The sequence below is a fragment of the Pristiophorus japonicus genome, unplaced genomic scaffold (genome assembly GCF_044704955.1).
Source record: "Pristiophorus japonicus isolate sPriJap1 unplaced genomic scaffold, sPriJap1.hap1 HAP1_SCAFFOLD_91, whole genome shotgun sequence".
Lineage (NCBI taxonomy): Eukaryota > Metazoa > Chordata > Chondrichthyes > Pristiophoridae > Pristiophorus > Pristiophorus japonicus.
In genome coordinates this window covers 1,404,350-1,426,119 of record NW_027254835.1, presented here as the reverse complement: position 1 = coordinate 1,426,119, position 21,770 = coordinate 1,404,350, and the positions used below count along the sequence as shown (strand labels likewise).

The window sequence follows — 21,770 nt, the reverse complement described above, 5'->3', positions numbered from 1 at the left end:
CACAGCCATTGTACTCACCATGTGATGGAGGAGGAGAGAAGACCAGGCCATCAGTGGGGAAGGAGAGGTCCAGCGGGAGGAGGTGGAGGCCCGATAGCCAGGTCCAGCCTCCCAGTCGCCGCAGGATGTCGAACCGTGAGGTCTCGATCATGTTGAATTGTCCAGCCGCCGCAGGAGGTCCATCCGGGAGGCCCAAGTCGCACCGAGTCACCGCAGGAGGTCCATCCGGGAGGCCCTTGCCACACCGAGTCGTCGCAGGAGGTCCAGGCGGGAGGCCCAAGCCGCATAGAGTCGCCGCAGGAGGTCCATCCGGGAGGCCCAAGTTGCACCGAGTCGCCGCAGGAGGTCCAGCGGGAGTCGCCGATGTGCGGTGTGGCGGAAGGCCTGAGGTAGGCCCGAACTTTGGGATTTGCGGTGTTGGAGTTAGGGTGGGGATTAAGCCTTTAAGACCCCCTATTTGGGTCTATTAGGACCAGGGTTGAGGCTTGGGGAAGTTTAGACAGTGGGAGGGGGGAGGTTGAGGTCAAGGAGCTGTTTTGCAGGGGAGATCCCTTGGATCTTGCACATCCACCTGGATCCCTGGCAGATTGCAGCCTCAGCTTAGCATCTCAGCCAAACGATGACTCTTCCGAAGAAGAAAGAGATGTGATGTTATCGACACATATAAGATATGTCTATGTTCAAAACAAGGTGGATGTTTAGAGGATATTTCCACTAACAGAGGAAACTAAAACTAGGGGACATAGTCTCTAAATAAGGGGCCGCCCATTTAAAACTGAGATGAGGAGGAATTTCTTCTCTCAGAGGGTTGTAAATCTGTGGAATTCTCTGCCCCAGAGAGCTGTGGAAGCTGGGACATTGAATATATTGAAGACGGAGATAGACAGATATTTCAGCGAAAAGCGAGAAAGGGATTATGTGGAGCGGATAGGGAAGTGGAGCTGAGTCCATGATCAGATCAGCCATGTTCTTATTGAATGGTGGAACAGGCTCGAGGGGCTGAATGGCCTACTCATGCTCCTACTTCTTATGTTCTTATGTTATTATAGATCTCCAAGCGGTCCCGCTGGGCAACATTTCGATGTTGGTTAAACGACTGGCTGAGAAACTTCAAACAGTCAGTGTTAGCACAACTGCCTTAACCTGTTCAGAGTTACTGCAGGTAGTTTGAGGAGGTCTCAAGCCCAAAAGCTTTCTGTCTCAATGTTGGGGAGTGAAGAGTTGTGAAGTAACTGCAAACATCTTTAGAGCTCTAAGTCACGGTGATTGTTACCTGTACACGGTTCTGGTCGGCAACACATCGCTGTCACCAAATTGCCTGGCCAAGTAACTGAATGTGTGAACGGTGGCGATAATGCTTCCTGAAGGAGGGGATAACAAATCTCAGAAAAATGGTTAATTTTGCATATTGAAATTGTGATGGGGTCCAGACAAATGCACTACGGTAGACTCGCTGCTATAAGACTGACCAAACCAGACTCTGCCAAGCAAGATCGTTGCTCGGTGAGAATGAAGAAGATTTGAACGCAATCAAAATCGATTAATCAACTCTGGTTACCCTGATAGGAAGTCACTGCCATTCCAATGGATCAGGGGTCACAAGAAGATTCTCCAAGTTGAGGATGTCAAGCAGAACACTGATGAGGAGCACCTCTCTAAAGAGTCAAAGAGACTGCGCTGTCCAAAGTCTGTCCCAGTGTTCACTACCATAGACCCAGGATGTAGGTTTGGGACCAGGTCGGGTTCCCCAGAGGGGTGTGAGGGTAAATAGATTTTATTGTTGTACCTTGTTGGTTATTGTTTGTTATCACAAATGTATTGTTTGTTATAATAACACGTGACTGTTATAATAAAGCTTCGTATGATGAGATGATGACTAACGTGTGATTAACCTTAACTTCGCTTTCGCTTCTACCTTGGTGGTAACTTCTATGCTTGGTGAGACCTGTGCTGCTCATGAAAATCTACCCGGTCCTCCCTAACCCCAGAGTACCCACAACACTCCTGGGCCTGTGATGATTCGCTGGACTTTGCACCGTGGCCGAGCCATGTAACGAGTCAAAAATTTCCTATGTTAATGGGAATGGTCCTAGCGTGTACCCAAATTGTCACTAATAAATCCATGAGGGAATTCAGGAGAAAAGTGCCTTGACCCAGAGAGTGCTGAGAATGTGGAACTCCCAATGACAAGCAGTAGTTGAGTCGAATAGCACAGGTATGTTTAAGGGAAGCTGGATCAACACATGAGGCCAGAAGCAGTGGAATGATATGTTGATGGAGTTAGGTGAAGCAGTGGGAAGAAAGCTCGGAGAGAGTGTGGTCCTGTTGGGCCTGTTTCTGAGCCAAGTAATAATGTGCACAATGTAAGTTTAAAGGGCCAAGGCGGTTAGATTGAGTTTAATACAGATCAGCCATGATGTCATTGAATGGTGGAACAGACGTGATGGGCGAACTGGACTCCACCTGTTCCCATGTTGCAGTATGTGTGCGATGCTGAGTCGCACCAATACTGACCGAGCTGACCGGGTCCTGAAGGAAATAGCTGACAAAATGGCCTGCGGCATGTGGTGAGAGAACCAACTCAAATGGAAAACCTTCTTGACTTTGTTCTCACCAATCTAGCTGTTGCAGATGCATCTGTCCCTGACACCATTGCGAGCTGTGATCACCATCTAGTTCTTGTGGAGACGAAGGACCGTCTTCACACTGAGAACAACCTCCATCATGTTGTGTGGCACTACCACCGTGCTAAATGGGATAGATTCAGAACAGATCCAGCAGCTCAAAACTGGGCATCCATGAGGCGGCTGTGGGCCATCAGCAGCAGAATTGTATTCCACCACAATCTGTAACCTCATGGTTCGGCATATCCCTTACTCTACCATTACCATCCAGCCAGGGGCCAACCCTTGTTCAATGAGGAGTGTAGAGGAGCATGCCAGAAACAGCACCAAGTGTACCTAAAGATAAGGTGCCAACCTGGGGAAGCTGCAACACAGGACTACATGCATGCTAAACAGAGAAGCAGCATGCTATAGACAGAGCTAAGCGATCCCACAATCAACGGATCAGATTCATGCTCTGCAATCCTGCCACATCCATTGTGAATGGTGGTGGACCATTAAGCAACTAACGGAAGGAGGAGGCTCCATGAATATTCCCACCCTCAATGATGGTGGACACCAGCACGCAAGTGCAAAAGACAAGGTTGGAGCGTTTGCAACCATCTTCAGCCAGAAGTGCCGAGTGGATGATGCACATTGACCTGCTCCTGAGGTCCCACCATCCCAGCTACAACACTGGCATCTGTCCGACAATGTGGAAAACTACCCAGGTATGTCCTGTACACAAAAAGCAGGACAACTCCACTCCGGCCAATTACCGCCGCTTCAGTCTCCTCTCAATCATCAGCAAAGTACTAATAAAAACAGAAAATGCCGGAAATCTCAGCAGGTCAGGCAGTAGATGGGGAGCGGAAGCAGAGTTGATGTTTCCGGTCAAAAACTGGAGAGTGTTTGAAAAGATCAGATTCTTAACATGCATCGAAAGGGGGAGGGGAAGAAAGAAGAAAAGGGAAGGCCTGTGATAGGGTGGAAGACAGGAGAGATTAGAGAGACAAAAGGGACGATGGCCCAAATTCAAATGGTAATAACATGAGTTAGAAAACCATTCGTCGAGTTAGGGTGTGAATGGTGTGATTATGTACGAATGCCATTAGAGTCACGGAGAAAAAAAATAAAGAAAGAACCAGATGCTGAGGGGGGCTCGGGGCGGGAATGGGAGCCAAAGATTGGCAGCGGTTATGCTCTGAAATTTTTGGACTTGATACTGAGTCCAGAAGGTTGTAAAATGTTTAAACGAAAGATGAGGTTCTGTTCCTAGAGCTTGCATTGAGCTTCATTGGAACAGTGTAGGAGACATTGAATACTATATTGAAAGAAGTACAAGTAAATCGCTGTATCACCTGGAAGGAGTATTTGGGGCCCTGGATAAAGGGAAGACAGGAGGTAGAACGACAGGTGTTGCATCTCCTACACTTGCACGGGAAGATGCCGTGGGAAGGGGACGGGATGCTGGAGATTACTGCGGAATGTCCAGGGTATCACGGAGGGAGTGGTCCCTTTGGAATGCTGAGAGGGGAGGGGAGATGTGATTGGTGGTGGGATTACACTGGAGGTCACAGAAATGGCAGAGGATGATCCTTTGAATGTGGAGGCTGGTGGGTTGAAAGATGAGGACAAGGGGAACGCTGTCATGTTTCTGAGATGGAGGGGAAGGGGTGAGAGTAGAGGTGCGGGAAATACAACAGACACGGTCGAGGGCCATGTTAACCATGCTGGAGGGGAAACCTCTGATGAAGAAAAAGGAAGACATGTCAGAGGCACTAATATAGAAACATCGAAAATAGGTGCAGGAGTAGGCCATTTGGCCCTTCGAGCCTGCACCACCATTCAATACGATCATGGCTGATCATGCAACTTCAGTAGCCCACTCCTGACTTCTCTCCATACCCCCTGATCCCTTTAGCCGGAAGGGACACATCTAACTCCCTTTTGAATATATCCAATGAACTGGACTCAACAACTTCCTGTGGTACAGATTTCCACAGGTTCACAATTCTCTGGGTGAAGAAGTTTCTCCACATCGCGTATCTAGATGGCTTACACCTTATCCTTCGACTGTGACCCCTGGTTCTGGACTTCCCCAACATCGGGAACATTCTTCCTGCATCTAACCTGTCCAATCCCATCAGAATTTTCTATGCTTGTATGGGATCATCTCTCATTCTTCTAAATTCCAGTGAATATAAGCCTAGTCGATCCAGTATTTCTTCATATGTCAGTCCTGCCATCCCGGGAATAAGTCTGGTGAACCTTCACTGCACTCCCTCAATAGCAAGAATGTCCTTCCTCATGTAGAAGGTCGTGTCGTCAGAGCAGATGCAATGGAGACAGAGAAAGTGGGAGAAAGGAATGGAGTCCTTATGGGATGTGGGGTGGGAGGAAGTGTAGTCCAGACAGCGAGGGGGTGTCAGTGGTCTTATAGCGGATACTGGTCGAAAGCCTATCCCCAGAGATGGAGGCGGAGAAGTCAAGGAAGGGAAGGGAAGAGTCAGAAAGCCGTGCTTCCAGTCACCTGTCACTTTAATTCTCCATTCCACTCCCACTCTGACCTCTCCGTCCTTGGCCACTTCCACTGTTCCAACGAAGCTCAATGCAAGCTCGAGGAACAGAACCTCATCTTTCGTTGAGGCACTTTGCTGCCTTCTGGACTCAACATCGAGTTCAACAATTTCAGAAGGTAACCGCTGCCAATCTTTAGCTCCCATCCCCCGCCGTCCCCCCAGCCCCGCGCCCCGCGTCCCCGCTCCACCCCCCGAGCCAGTTTCTTTCTTTTTCTCTCCTTGTCTCTAATGGCAGTTGGTCATTATCCCACCATTCACACCCTATCTTGGCCAATGTTTTTCTCACTCCTGGCATTACCATTTGAAGTTGTACCCATCATCCCCTTTTGTCTCTCTCATCTCTCCTGCCTTCCACCGGATCACAGACCTTCCCTTTTGTTCTCTTTTCCCCTCCCTCTTTCAGTGCTGGTTAAGAATTTGTTCTTTTTGAATACTCTCTAGTCCTGACGAAGGGTCATCGACCCGAAACTTTAACTCTGCTTCCTCTCCACAGACGCTGCCTGACCTGCTGAGTTTCCAGCATTTTCTGATTTTATTCCAGATTCCAGCATCCGCAGTATTTTGCTGTTGTATCAGCAAAGTGATGGATGGTGTCGTCGACAGTGCTATCGAGTGACACTTACTCACCAATAACCTGCTCGCCGATGCCCAGTTTGAATTCCACCAGGACCTCTCGGCTTCAGACCACATTACATCCTTGGTCCAAACATGGACGAATGTGCTGAACTCCAGAGGTGAGGTGAGAGTGACTGCCCATGACAATGAGGCAGCATTTGATGAGTGTTGCATCAAGGAGCCCTCGTAAAACTGAAGTTAATGGAAATCAGGGGAACAATCTCCACTGGCTGAAGTCATACCTAACACAAAGGAAGATGGTTGTGGTGGTTGAAGGTCAATCATCCCAGTCCCCGGACATCGCTGCAGGAGTTCCTTAGGGCAATGTGCAAGGCCCAACCATCATCAGCTATTTCATCAATGACCTTTCCTCCATCATAAGGTCAGAAGTGGGGATGTTTGCTGATGACTGCACAGTGCTCAGTTCCATTCACAACTCTTCAGATAATGAAGCAGTCCGTGCCCACATACAGCAAGACCTGGACCTCATTCAGACTTGGGCTGATAAGTGGCGAATAACATTCACGCCACACAATGGCAGGCATTTGCTATCTTTATTTTTATGAATATCGCTGCAGCCACATCGTGCACACAGGCCCGGCGAGGCCTTGCAAAAGCGAAAACCAGCTTTTCCAATCTGTCAAGATTTCTCTTCACAGATCCTCTGCATCCCCGGGAGAAGGACATTTGCATTGGAGGGATTGGGCTATTTGCCCAACTCTTGCCCAGCTAATGTCCTTCAAACTTTTACGCCTGGTAAAAGCAGGCACATGGCCTACTCTTACCACCGTAAGAGTTTTAAAACTTATAAAATTTCAATTAAATGCACATTTTTATTGCAAAATCTCTGCCCATTAATGCAAGTTTATTTTTAACACTATTAAAACATTAAAAAATTACCAAAACAAAAATATTTTTTCTAAAACATTCAGTTACATTTAATTTGAAATAATTAAAAATATGTGAGGTGTTTTATTTATTATGTTGTGTTTGGGTGATTTCGGGGTTTTCTCATTGAGAGTAATGGGAACTTGAACATACCGAGATCCCATTATTATCAAGGAGAATACCACATAATGATTTGTGGTCCAGACCCACGTGACTCCAGCTTGGATTTACCTACCTCGAAGACAGGTGGCCACGTGTAGCGCAGCGAATTGAGGCCTCCGAGGGCGTTCCTACATTCCTCCGGGCCAACAGGTAGATTCGGAGATTTTTTTCAGGTCGGAGGCAATCGTACGAAGGAAGCTTTCGACCTGAAGTATAGGACCAATGAATGACTTTAAGACGACTTGGATAGGCTGGTGGATATGGGCAGACACATGGCAGATGGAATTCATCATAGTATTAATGGATTGCGGATCAACAATACAAGCTAAATTTGACCACTTTATCGGGGGTGCAAGAACAGAGTGACTTGGGCTGTTTGTGCGCTCATCTTTGAAGATGGTGAGACAGGTTAAAATGCATTTGGGATTGTCGAGGAATAGAGTACAAAAGAATGAAACTTATGCTAAACATTTATAAAGCTGTGGTTCAATCCCCGCCGGAGAATTGTGTCCAATTATGAGCACTGCACTTTAGGAAGGGTGCAAAGGCTTAGGAGAGGGGACAGAGAGATTAGACAGAATGGTGCCAGAATGAGTCATTACAGTTACGTGGGTAGGCTGGAGAAGCTGGGGTTCTGATCCTCGCTGCAAGAAGGCTACAAGGAGATTTGATAAAGGAGTTTAAAATTAAATTATGATGTGTTTACATTAGTAAATAAAGAGAAAAAGTTTCCATTGGATGAAGTGTCGATAACCAGAGGGCACGGATTTAAGGCATTTGGCAGAAGAACTAGAGGCGATATGAGCAAAACTATTTTCTGCATCACGTTTTTATGATTTGGAATGCCTGGCTGGGTGCTTAATACAGATTCAAGAGCAGCCTTCCAAAAGGTAGTAGAATATATACTTGAACGAGAAACAATGCCGGGATGGGGGAAAGAATGGGGTCTGAGGCTGAGCACATTGATCTTTGGAAGAGCCAGCGCAGACTTGATGGGACTCATGGCCTCCTTCCATTTTAGTAATATTCTATTTCCTGTGGTAAGATCCCACGAGATAGGCAAACGACAAATATTAGTGCAAGTAGAATCAGGGGACAATGATCTGAATGGATAGAAAATTCACGAAACATAATAACGCCGATAAAAGGGGATAATGGTTATTAATCAGTTTGGGGAAGCTTGAAAGCTGTGTTGTGCGAGGATCATTGCCAGGAATGTACAGTAATGATTTGAATTTTGTAACATGTAACCCAATATCAGCATTTACAGATGGTACACAGCCGGGGTTATAGGTAACACCGAGGGAGAATACACCACAATACAAGAATACTTCAGGAAACATGCCGAATGGGCAGGAAAGTGGCAAATGAACTTTAACATCGGCAGGATAAATCTACATTTGGAATGGCAAGGATTAATTACTGACAGTCAGCACGGATTTGTGAAGGGAAGATCGCGATTGTCTAACCTGACTGAAGTTTTTGAGGAGGTAACCAAGAGGGTCGATGAGGATAGTACATTTGATGTAGTATATATGGACTATAGCAAGGCTTTTGATAAGATCCCACTTGGTAGGCTATTCATGAAGGTTAAAGCCCATGGGATACAGCGCAAAGAGGCAAGTTAGATCAAATTTGGCTTGGAGATAGGAAGCAAAGAGTAATAGTTGATGGATGTTTTTGTGACTGGAAGGATGTTTCCAGTGGGATTCCGTCGGGCTCAGTACTGGGTCCCTTGCTTTTTGTGGAACATATCTATGATTTAGATTCGAATATAGGGATTATGATTAAGACGTTTTCAGACGACACTAATCTTGGCTGTGTGGTTGATAATGAAAAGGAAAGTCATAGGCTGCAGGAGGATATCAATCTACTGGTCTGGTGGGCAGAGCAGTGGCAAATGGAATTTAATTCCGAGAAGTTTGAGGTAATGCACTTTGTGAGGGCTAATAAGGAAAGAGTATACACATTAAGTGGTAGGGATCTTGGATCACTTGTCCACAGATCACTGAAAGTAGCAGGCCAGGTGGATAAGTTGGTTTAGAAGACAAACGGAATGCTTGCCTTTATTGGCCGAGGCATAGAATACAAGAGCAGGGAGGTTATGCTTCAATTGTATAATAATCAGTTTTGGCCACAGCTGGAGAACTGCGTGCAGTTCTGGTCACGTTATTAAAGGAAGGACGTGATTGCACTAGAGAGGGTGCAGAGGAGATTTACTAAGATGCTGCCTGGAATGGAGAATCTTAGCTATGAGGACATATTGGATAGACTGGGTTTGTTCTCATTGGAACAGATGAGCTTGAGAAGACCTCTTGAGGTGTACAAAATATTGAGGGGCCTGGACATAGTGAATAGCAAGGGTCTAGTTCCATTGGTGGAGTGGTCTATTATGAGGGGGTATAGTTTTAAGCTGGTTGGTGGAAGGTTCAGAGGGGATTTGAGGTGGGGAGGGGTGGGGCTTCTACATGCAGAGGATTGTGGGAATCTGGAGCTCACTGCCTGGAAGAGTGGTGGATGCAGAAAAACTCACCACATTTAAAAGGTGCTTGGGTGTGCACTTAAAGTGCCGTAACCTGCAGGGTTACGTACCTCGAGCTGGTAATTGGGATTAGACTGGATGACCTTTTGTTGGATGGTGCAGATATAATGGTAAATACTGCAGGAATTGAATACGGCCAGGATGATCTGCTGCACTAGTTTCGATTGCCTCGATGGGTCAGAGAGGAATTTGTTCAGAATTTCTTTTCCCCAATTGTCCTGGGTTTTTATCTGGTTTTGCCTCTCCCAGGAAATTGGCTCCGGTTGGGGTGGTGAATCGAGTGTTTCACTATAAGAGGTGTTGCAGTAGTGTGGGGTGGACTGTTTGAGCTGGATGCTCTTTGCCTTTCCGTCATTGTTCACAGGTTTATATGTAACCTTTAGGGATGCTGACCGAGGGCCATGTGGCTCTTTGTCGGCCGGCGCGGACACGATGGGCCGAAATAGCCTCCTTCTGCGCTGTAAATTTCGATGTTTCGATGTTTCTATAAACTTGAGGCAATGCACTTTGTCAGGAATAATAGAAACACCGCCCATTCTTTAGAAATTAAGAAAGTGAAGGTGTAGAGCAACGGGATCAAAGGCCACAATTTAACTAATCATTAAAAGCAGCATCCCAGGTTAGGAAAGCAATTAAAATGTTCACAACTCCCTGGGATTTATTTCCGTGAGTATAGATTTAAAATTAGTGAAGCTATCTTCAAATGATATACGACTTTGCACCGCCCACAATTATAATACTCTGCATCGTTCTGATCCTCAACCTATAAAAGACAGAAAAGCACTTGTAAAAGAGCAAATAAGGATTGATCCCGAACTGAGAGATTGGAACATTCGGCAAAGATTCAACACTGTCCCTTTTCCGTTAGAAATGAGGAGGCTTTGATGTGACCTGATAGAGGTCTCAAACATTCTGAATGGATTCGACAGGGTAGATGCGGAGAGAACATTTCCACGTGTGGGAGAATCCAAATCTAAGCACCATCAATACAAGATGGTCACTCATAAATCCAGTGGGGAAATGAGGAGAAATGTCTGTACTCAGCGAGTGATTAGACATTGGTACTCGCGACCACAGGGAGTAGGATAGATTTGTGTGGAATATTATAACATCAGCACAAAATTCTGTGTGTTCGATGTCATTCTAGTTAATAAACAGGAGAGTGATCGGAAAGAAACTTGTGATATTTCGGTCGCTGATCCCAATAATTCATCCTTCGCAGGAATGTTACAGAAATATATGAGTGATGGATGCAATTCGTTCATGCCTTACATTACAGTGAGCACTTTAAGCCATTTAATATGGCAAGGTATAAAAACGTAGACTTTATAATTCAGTCTGTACATCCGTGGTGTTTTGTTCTGAGGGAGAAAGTAACTGATCTGAAACATGGTATTCTTACACGACTACAAGTGAACATGACATGATTTCCAGTTGTGTTCCTCATTCTTTTATCTTTGGAGAACCTTCTTCTCGGCCGGGTCCACCCGAGAGGCAAGGTTCCCACCCCACCGTTCACAATGGAAGGTACTGCACTGATGGATCTGAGTGAACTCGGCCCCACAGGTGAATTAGTGCTGGTTAGTGCAACGGAGGTAGTACTCAGCTCAATAAGTGATTCAGTGTCAGTCAGTAAGATGGAGGAGGTAGTGGGATTGATAAGGCTCAATAGGAGAATCTGTGCTCTTCCGCATGATGGTATGTGGTGGGGTAGTGGGATCGCTAGGATTAGGCTCAGTAAGTGAATCAGGGCTCGTGAGTAAGATGGAAGGGCTATGAGAGAGTAAGGCATAGATGAACCAGTGCTGGTCAGTGCTAAGTGGGTGTACAGTGAAATGGGTGGTAATAGGGTCTAAAGTGGAATCAATTCAGGTTAGTGAGATGGATGAGTCGTAGATCGGGTAGTACGGCACTCAATAGTTGACTCAGTGCTGGTCAGTGTGATGGTGATAGTGAAATGCGTCGTACCAGATCAATAGCTGAGTCAGTGCTGGTCAGTGTGATGGTGATAATGGTTAAATGGATCAATAGATCAGTCAGTGCTTGTCAATATGACAGGGAGGGGGAGGAAAGGGGATGGGAGAGTGCTAGGGTCTATAGATGAATTAATTCTGGTTACTGAGATGAAGGACAAGTGGAAGGTGCAGTACTAGGCTCAATAGTTACATCAGTGTCTGTCAGTAAGGTGGTGATTTACGTAGAATGCGCTTTACTAGAGTCCATAGGTGAATCAATACTGACTGGAGGAATGCAGGGGTAGATGGAACGGGTATTACTAGGCTCAATAGGTGATTTGCTGCCGCTCATTGAGACAAAGACAGGGTAAGGGAAGTCGCGTTGGGCGAGTCACTGCTCGTCAGCATATTGAAGGTAGATCTGAGTGATGTGTATGATACCCGCAATAACTCACCCTTCTCAATAAAGGGGTCAAGCTGTGGCCATATACTTGGTTGAATTACTGATTTACCACAGGCCAAAGTAGATAAACAACGAGCAGAGACGGAAAGGCGAGGGGAGGTCGTTCAGGATAAGGAGCAGGTAAAGCCGGGTGTAATCATTCAGAGGACGGAGAGGGTGGCAGGGTTCTGAATCTGCAGCTGCATAATATCACCAGCTATCTGGTTTTTGCCTCTCCCAGGAGATCACATGGCTCTGGTTGGCGTGGAGTGTAGAATGTTTCAGTGTCAGGGATGTCGCAGTTGTGTGGGGCAGACTGGTTGGGCTGGGTGCTCTTTACATTTCCGCCATTGTTCATTGTTCATAGGTTTATATGTAACCTTCAGGAATGCTGACCGAGGGCCGTGCGGCTCTTTGTCGGCCGGCGCGGACACAATGGGTTGAAAAGGCCTCCTTCGGCGCTGTAAGTTTCTATGTTTCGATGTTTCTATAAATGTGAGGCGATGCAATTTGGCAGGAAGAATAGAAACACCGTCTATTCTTTAGAAAATAAGAAAGTGAAAGCATAGAGCAACGGGATTAAAGGCCACAATTTAACTAATCATTAAAAGCAGTATGGCAGGTTAGGAAAGCAAGTAAAATGCTCTCAACGCCCTGGGATTTATTTCCGTGAATATAGATTTAAAATTAGTGAAGCTATCTTCAAATTATATACGACCTTGCACCGCCCACACTTATAATACTCTGCATCGTTCTGATCCCAACCTATAAAAGACAAAGAAACACTTGTAAAAGAGCAAATAAGGATTGTTCCCGAACTGAGAGATTAGAATTTTCGGCATCAATTCAACATTGTCCCTTTTCCGTTAGAAATGAGGAGGCTTAGATGTGAACTGATAGAGGTCTCAAACATTCTGAATGGATTCGACAGGGTCGATGCGGAGAGAAGATTTCCACGTGTAGGAGAATACAATTCTGGCACTATTAATACAAGATGGTCAATCATAAATCCAGTGGGGAAATGAGGAGAAATGTCTGTACTCAGCGAATGATTAGACATTGGTACTCGCGACCACAGAGAGTAGGATAGATTCGTGTGGAATATTATAACATCAGCACAGAATTCTGTCTGTTCGATGTCATTCTATGTAATAAACAAGAGAGTGATCGGTAAGAAACTTGTGATACTTGGGTCGCTGATCCCAAGAAATCATCCTTCGTAGGAATGTTACCGAAATATATGAGAGATGGATGCAATTCATTCGTGCCTTACATTAGAGTGAGCAATTTAAGCCATTTAATATGGCAGGGTATAAAAACGTAGACTTTTATAATTGAGTCTGTTCATCCGTGGTGTTTTGTTCTGAGGTAGAAAGTAACTGGTCTGAAATATGGTATTCTTACACCACTACAAGTGAATGTGACATGATTTCCAGTTGTGTTCCTCATTCTTTTATCTTTGGAGAACCTTCTTCTCGGCCAGTTCCACCCGAGATGCAAGGTTCCCACCCCACCGTTCACAATGGAAGGTACCGCACTGATGGATCCGAGTGAACTCGGCCCCACAGGTGAATTAGTGCTGGTTAGTACAACGGAGGTAGTACTCAGCTCAATAAGTGATTCAGTGCCAGTCAGTAAGATGGAGGAGGTAGTGGGATTGATAAGGCTCAACAGGAGAATCTGTGCTCTTCAGCATGATGGTATGTGGTGGGGTAGTGGGATCGCTAGGACTGGGCTCAGTAAGTGAATCAGGGCTCGTGAGTAAGATGGAAGGGCTAATGAGAGAGTAAGGCATAGGTGACCCAGAGCTGGTCAGTACGATGGTGATACAGGTGAAATCGATCAATAGGTGAGTCAGTGCTGGTCAGTGTGATGGTGATCGTGGCGAAATGGACAATAGGTGAGTCAGTGCTTGCCGATATGATGGGATGGGGGAGGAAAGGGGATGGGAGAGTACTCGGGTCTATAGATGAATTAGTGCTGGTTACTGAGATGGAGGGCAAGTGGAAGGTGCAGGACGAGGCTCACGAGTTACATCAGTGTCTGTCAGTAAGGTGGTGATTTCAGTAGAATGCGTTTTACTCGAGTCCATAGGTGAACAATGCTGACTGGCAAAATGCAGGGGTAGATGGAACGGGTATTACTTGGCTCAATAGGTGATTTGCTGCCGCTCATTCAGACAAAGACAGGGTAAAGGAAATAGCGTTTATCGAGTCACTGCTCGTCAGCATATTGAAGGTATATCTGAGTGATGTGCACTTTACCCACAAGTATTTCACCCGACTGAGTGAAGGGGTCAAACTGTGGTCATATCTTTGGTTAAATTACTGATTTACCACAGGCCAAAGTAGATAAAAAAACAAGCAGAGACGGAAAGGTGAAGGTAGGTCGTTTAGGATAAGAAGCAGGTAAAGCCGGGTGTAATCAGTCAGAGGACGGAGAGTGTGGCCGTTCAGGATAAGGAGCAGGTAAAGCCGTATGTAATCAATCAGAGGACGGATAGTGTGGCCGTTCAGGATAAGGAGAAGGTCAAGCCAGGTGTAATCAGTCAGAGGACGGAGAGTGTGGCCGTTCAGGATAAGGAGCAGGTAAAGCAGAGTGTAATCAGTCAGAGGACGGAGAGTGTGGCCGTTCAGGATAAGGAGCAGGTCAAGCCAGGTGTAATCAGTCAGAGGACGGAGAGTGTGGCCGTTCAGGATAAGGAGCAGGTCAAGCCAGGTGTAATCAGTCAGAGGACGGAGAGTGTGGCCGTTCAGGATAAGGAGCAGGTAAAGCCGGGTGTAATCAGTCAGAGGACGGAGAGTGTGGCCGTTCAGGATAAGGAGCAGGTAAAGCAGAGTGTAATCAGTCAGAGGACGGAGAGTGTGGCCGTTCAGGATAACAATCAAGTAAAGCCGGGTGTAATCAGTCAGAGGATGGAGAGTGTGGCCGTTCAGGATAAGGAGCAGGTAAAGCCAGGCGTAATCAGTAAGAGGATGGAGAGAGTGTCTGTTCAGGATAAGGAGCAGGTAAAGCAGGGTGTAATCAATCAGAGGACGGAGATTGTGGCCGTTCAGGATAAGGAGCAGGTAAAGCAGAGTGTAATCAGTCAGAGGACGGAGAGTGTGGCCGTTCAGGATAAGAATCAAGTAAAGCCGGGTGTAATCAGTCAGAGGATGGAGAGTGTGGCCGTTCAGGATAAGGAGCAGGTAAAGCCAGGCGTAATCAGTAAGAGGATGGAGAGAGTGTCTGTTCAGGATAAGGAGCAGGTAAAACAGGGTGTAATCAATCAGAGGACGGAGATTGTGGCCGTTCAGGATAAGGAGCAGGTAAAGCAGAGTGTAATCAGTCAGAGGACGGAGAGTGTGGCCGTTCAGGATAAGGAGCAGGTAAAGCAGAGTGTAATCAGTCAGAGGTTGGAGAGAGTGGCAGGTTTCTGAATCTGCAGCTGCACAATATTCCCAGCTATCTAGTTTTTGCCTCTCCCAGCAGATCACATGGCTCTGGTTGGGGTGGAGTGTGGAATGTTTCAGTATAAGGGGTGTCGCAGTTGTGTGGGTCAGACTGGTTGGGCTGGGTACTGATCACCTTTCCACCATTGTTCATTGTTCATAGGTTTATATGTAACCTTTAGGGCTGCTGACCGAGGGCCGTGCGGCTCTTTGTCGGCCGGCACGGACACGATGGACCGAAATGGCCTCCTTGTGCACTGTAAATTTCTATGTTTCTATGTCAGTATTTCACCGATAGTGAGTCACGCTTGTGGTGCTGATGTCCGTCCAAATTTATAAAACCCTAACATTTCGCGGAGCAATTGTGGTGTGCAAGTACTTGATGTGCTGTTCTTAAATCTTTCTCCATGTTCATTGAAAAGTAATATTAACTTTTCGTTTTAATTTGTAGAGGGATCACCAACACACGATCTCCATGAGTCTGTACTTAATTGTGACCAGCAATTGTTACAATTTTGTCTACACCACATCACTGACTCATTTATTTCATAAGTTATTTATTTATTTATTTAATTATTTCATTTGTTTTTTCTTTGTTACTGCATAATATAAGCGGGGAGTGAAGGGTTATGGGGAGCGGGCAGGGAAGTGGAGCTGAGCCCATGATCAGATCAGTCATGATCTTATTGAATGGCGGAGCAGGCTCGAGGGGCCACATAACCTATTCCTGCTCCTATTCTTATGTTCTTATTCTCTTGTACACATTCTGGCTGGTGCCATCAATCGGAATTGATGTTTCCGGTGGCCGATTTATTTTATTAAACAGGGAACACAGAGCAAATGATAAGCCTATGTTTTCTAAATTCTTAAAACAATCACAACATATGGCGGATGCTAGAAGTCTGAAATAAAGGAAACATAATGGTGGAACAGTCAGCAGGTCAGGGAGCATCTGTTGAACTTGACAGCAGGATACAGGGAATACGATGTTATTTCAGTTCATAAGATTCCTTTGTTTAGTTGTATGCCTTACATTGTTTATCAGATGTGCCTCTCTAAAAGGGGGCACCTTATTAGAGTTGTTCTTTGATGGCACTGGGATAACCCAATCTCTCCTCAGAGTTTGATTAAGAAAATGCACCAATGAAAATTCTTGTTAGGGTGTGAGATTGGTCTTTAGGGCATTGGCTGATTGGAATTTCCGCATTTCTTGTTAAGAGTCTATTGGGAAAGTTGTTGATGTCATCTGTTTGTTCACTGGTTGTAATTAAGCCCAGGCACAGGAGACACGGTTTACTGACCTAATGAATTTTCTCTGCTATAAATAAGTGAAAACCTCCGAATGTCTTAATCGTAGAACTGCTCCCAGCATCAACATCAACCTTTGAACAATCGATTCTTACCAAAAGGGAAATAATGTCTCTTGGTTACCTGATCAAACTCAAGATTCTCTGGGCGCTTAATGATGTACAAAAAATTTACTACCCCATCTTAGCTGCTGTCGGTGTCCCACGTAAGTAACTACCTGGGGATGGTATTTTAGCAACTGGAGTTGAACAGCGTGATGTGAATTCCCATTCGCTGGTACCAGCTCAATGATTAGTGTGTCTTTAATGGTCATTAATAGCTCCATGTCAGGTAATATTATTAAGTTCCCAGTATTGATTCACAGCACAAAACAAGCCATGTTGTTCGATCCTTCTCTTCATTAAAAGTGTGCACTTTGCTGTCAATGCTGAATCTGAGTGTCAGATGAGAAAATATTTTGTGACCTCACAAGATCGTTAATTTCTGCAGAATATAGCAAATTATTTAATTGTATAAATTACTCTTAAAAAATAAATGATAATGAGTAATGATCCAATCTGGTTCAGCTGACTCACTTTCTATTATTTTCGGTGGAACATTAATGTCACTGGTTCATAATCGGGGTGTTAGAATTCTTAGTTTGAGTTACTTTTTATTATTATTTCACTGAACTAATTGCTTTATGGCAAATAATTAATTTTAACGTGATGGTGAATATCCAATTGCCGAGCTGGGAGTCTAGCATGTCTGTAACTTGAGTCAACCAATTATTGACCATTCGGAATCCAGATTGAATTTCTTTTATGGGAGGAAAAATTGAGTGCATTTTCCCATCATGTTCATGCCCACGGCGGCGCTAACAGTCAGTCTCATTGCAAGCGCTGGTTGTGAAGGCTTGATTTCTACCATTATACAGAAGTCTCAAATGCCTTCACCAAGTGACCATAGTCCATCACAGATCAAAGAGTTGCTCTGGTTAGCCAACTGCCCCATTCAGAGCGCACCATCGATTCTCCCATTCCAATCACTGCCAGGCCTCTTGTTTCACCTCCGCACATCGGGACATTAGGAAAAGTTGTATCCCTCCAAAAACAAAATCACACACGCTGTAATTCAAACCTGGAAACGTTCCAGCTTCTCCTTCTACCACTGGCACACACGTAAATCATTTAAAACTGCTTTTGGAATGCTGGCCTTTATCGCAAGAGAGTGGGAATACAAAGGGATCGATGAGAGGTTGCAGCGCTATAGAGTTCTGCTGAGACCCCATCTGGATGCTGCATTAAGTTCTAGGCACCGCACCTTAGGAAAGAATTGATTGGTCTTCAACAGGGTGCAGCACATAGTCACGAGAATGGCACTGGCATTGAAAGCTTTAAATTGGAGGGAAGCTTTCAGTGATGGAGGTTGTATTTTACTGAATATAAAAGATTAAGGGGTTATCTAATTGAGGAGTTTAAGATGATTAAACATTTGATAGGTTAGGTAGAGAGTAAACATTTCCTCTGGTGGAAGAGTCCAGGAAAAAGTGGAAACAGCATTACATTTTCAGCGAGACCGTTCGGGGATCATTTCAGTAAGTATTTTTAAAAACAACAGGTAGTGGAAGTAGAATGATAGATATATAGAATAGTAAAGTGCAGTAGGAGTCCATTCGGCCCATCCAGCCTGAGCCGGCCCTGATGAAGGTAGTTCTGCACCACCTCTCTTCGCCCATGTCCCTGTAACTTTTACTCCTTCAAGTATTGATCCAATTCCCTTTTACAAGCTAGTATTGAATCTGTATCTTCCACCCTATCAGGCAGTGCATTCCAAATCCTAGCCACACGTTCCATAGACAAGGTTTTCATCATGTCGCCTCTGGCTTTTACACCAATCAACTTTAATCTGTGCCCTTTGGTTATCAAACCACCAGCCAATGGAAAGAGTTATGTTTAATTACTTTACCTAAACTCTTCATGATTTTAACCACCTCGATCAAAGCCTTCTCTGTTCTAAGGAGATCAACACCAGCGCCTCCTGTCTATCCATGGAACAGTTATCCTCCATGTCTGGAACCAATCAAGTAACTCTCTTCTGTAGCCTATTCAAAGCCTTCACATTTTTCCTAATAGAAGGTGTCCAGACTTGTACACTATTCTAGCTGTGGCCGAACAATTCTTTTAAATATGTTTCGTAAAAAGTTTTCGCCGTTGTATTATATGCCTCTATTGATAAAACCCAGAGTTACATATACTTTATTAACCTGTTTTATTACTTTTTTTTGCCACTTTCAATGATTTCTGGAAGAACACCCCCCAGACTCTCTGTTCTTTCACCCCCTTTTCAATTGTACCATTTAGCTCGCATTGTCTCTTTTCATTCTACCAACCAAACTATATCACTTCAGACGTTCCTGCACTGATTTCATCCGCTATATGTCTGCCGATTCCACCCACTTGTCTCTATCCTATTGAAGACGATTAATATCTTCCCAATTATTTACTACTCTTTGAAATTGCGTGTAATGTGCACATTTCAAAATGTTGCCCGCTGCCCACAAGTCCAACTCATTAATGTATATCAAAAACACAGTGGTCCGAGAACTGAACCTTGGGAACCCCCGTGGTATACCACACTCCAGTTCGAGAAACAGCCATTCACCATAACTCTCTGTTTTCTATCCCTTAACCAATTGTGTATCCATGCTAATACTGCCTCCTTTAGGCCATGGTTGTTAATTTTACTAACAAGGCATTTATGTGTTTTGAATGTCCACATCGACAACATCAACTGCACTAGCCTCAAAAAATCTGTTTTGTTATGTTATCTCAAAACTCAATCAGTACAGTCAAACACCTGACGCTTCTTTCTTTATTATCCAGGGTTCTAAGCGCTTCTCAAAACTTCCCCGCTACTGACGTTAAACTGACGAGCCTGTAATTGCCAGGCTTGTCCTGCTCCCCTTTTTCGAACAAGGATACAGCATTTTCAATCCAACAGTCCTCTGCCACCACCCCTGTAGCTAAGGAGAATTGGAGACTGTCGCCAGTACCTGTGTAATTTATACACTTACTTTCCTCAGCAAACGAGGCTTCATCCCATCTACACCGGGTGAATTTTCCACTTTATGTACATTCAGTCTTTCTCGTACCTCCAATTGATCTATTTAAAAAAATCTCATACAGTGTGCCGATAACCTTCTTGTTTACCATAGTTTTGGCAAAGTCATCTAACTTGGTATAAACCGGTGGAAATCTGGAACTATCTCCCACAAAAAGCTTCATTAGCCGATTCATTACTGCTGACTCTTATTACAAACTTATATCCAGGATGCTGGTAAAATAATTAGTATCCATCACTGGATGCAAAGACACGCTGCTCATTTCTTGGTGAATTTCAAATGATTGCGAAGGGACCTTAGCCAGATCATCTGCAAGCTACTCGATTACTTCATTGGAAACTCATCAAACTTCTGTTATTACTCACTGTTTGTGAATAATGTCCCTATTTTCCTCTTGCTCACAGTTAACGTGGTGACGATTGCGATCCTGTCTCGGGGAAAGTGCGGTCTCTCCAAATGTGTCACTCACTACCTGGTGGCCATGGCAACGGCGGATCTACTGGTCGTGATCATCGATCTGATACTGAGGCAGATTCCTATTGTTTATCGGGATCAATTTCTTTTTCTGTTGAACGTTAGAATATGTAATATTCATGCTATCCTGCTTTATGCAGCCACAGATTGTTCTGTCTGGTTCACGGTCACTTTCACCTTCGATCGATTTGTGGCCATTTGCTGCCAGAAGCTGAAATTGAAATATTGCACGGAGCAAACAGCGACTGTGGTTCTAGGAACAGTGACAGTGCTGAGCTGTCTGAGGAACATTTTCTGGTATTTTCTGTATACAAGTCAATATTGGCTGTCCAACATTCCATGGTTTTGCCGCGTGTTATCAAGTGTATCTCGTTCACTAGTCTGGACTATCGTTGAATTAATGCATTACATTTTAACACCTTTTATTCCATTTATTTTGATTCTACTGTTCAATGCTTTAACGGTCAGACACATTTTAGTGTCCAGCAGAGCCCGCAGTAGACTCCGGGGTCAGAGCAGTGGCGAGAGCCCCAGTGACCCAGAGATGGAGAACCGAAGGAAATCGATGATTGTACTGTTTGTTATATCGGGGAATTTCATACTGTTATGGGTGGTGTTCATGGTCTGTTCTATATTGAGACGATTGGATTACTTGGGATACCCTGTTTCTCTGCCCACATTTGTACCGGAAATTGGCTTCATGCTCCAGCTCCTGAGTTGCTGCACGAACACTTTTATTTATGCAGTGACCCAGAGGAAATTCAGAGAGGAGTTGAGGAATGGAGTGAAGTATCCCCTTACAATGGTGGTAAAGTTAATTTGATGAGAACACCTCACGCTTTCTAGTACGATATCAAAAGTGCAGAGGAGATCTAAAACTGGGAATCAAAGCAGCAAATAAAGTATATACGTTTAGATTAGCAGCTAACTGAAGAGGGAACCAAAAGTCTTATTTAAACATCGAAATAAGATGCGTACATTCAAATGGATGGTGTGAGCAATTATGCAGCAAAAGAGAATCTCCTTGTGGAAGGAGAAAGCCGGGATGAGTTGCTAAATGTGTACTTTGCATCAGTCATCACCAGAGAAGGGGCGGCTTCCAACGCAGCAGTAAAGGAGGAGGCTGAGCGATATTTACAAGGATAAACATAGATAAAGAGGATGTTGAACATTCACCGGTCCGAATGGAGTGCAATCTACGTACCTGAAAGATGTAAGGATTGAAATGGGGGAGACTCAGCCACAGTCCTCTAATCGCCTTTGGATAGGGAGGGGTTGGCAGAGGACTGGAAAATTGCAAATGTTACCCACCTGTCCCGTGCACATGCACTGCATCCGGAAAATGATCTATCTAACGCAGCCTTGAATATATTCAGAGACTCAGCATCCACAGGCCTGTGGGGCAGAGAATTCCACAGATTCATAACCCTCTGAGTGAAGAAATTCCTCCTCATCTCTGTCTTAAATGGTCGACCCCTTAACCTGAGACTGTGCCCCCTGGTTCTAGACTCTCCAGCCCGGGGGAAACAACCTCTCAGCATTGCACCCTGTCAATCCCCTTCAGAATATTGTGTGTTTCAATGAGATCACCTCTCATTCTTCTAAACTCCAGAGAGTATCAGCCCATTCTACACAATCTCTCAACTTAAGACAGTCCTCTCATCC

At 44.9% G+C, this 21,770-nt stretch overlaps 1 protein-coding gene across 1 annotated transcript; it reads left to right on the top strand.

Moving 5' to 3' along the window:
- Nucleotides 1–16,636: 16,636 nt before the first annotated feature.
- On the top strand, nucleotides 16,637–20,928 carry LOC139257756 (probable G-protein coupled receptor 139). Its single transcript, XM_070874619.1, has 2 exons — nucleotides 16,637–16,733; nucleotides 20,036–20,928. The coding sequence occupies exons 1-2, from the start codon at nucleotides 16,637–16,639 to the stop codon at nucleotides 20,926–20,928; spliced, it is 990 nt and encodes a 329-aa protein (XP_070730720.1).
- The last annotated feature ends 842 nt before the right edge of the window (nucleotides 20,929–21,770 follow it).

Excerpts from the sequence above, each read along its gene's own strand:
- LOC139257756 (XM_070874619.1), top strand. The coding sequence starts at position 16,637 with ATGTCTCTTGGTTACCTGATCAAACTCAAGATTCTCTGGGCGCTTAAT. Across the intron at positions 16,734-20,035 it reads AGCTGCTGTCGGTGTCCCAC|TTAACGTGGTGACGATTGCG; the intron begins GTAAGTAACTAC and ends TCTTGCTCACAG.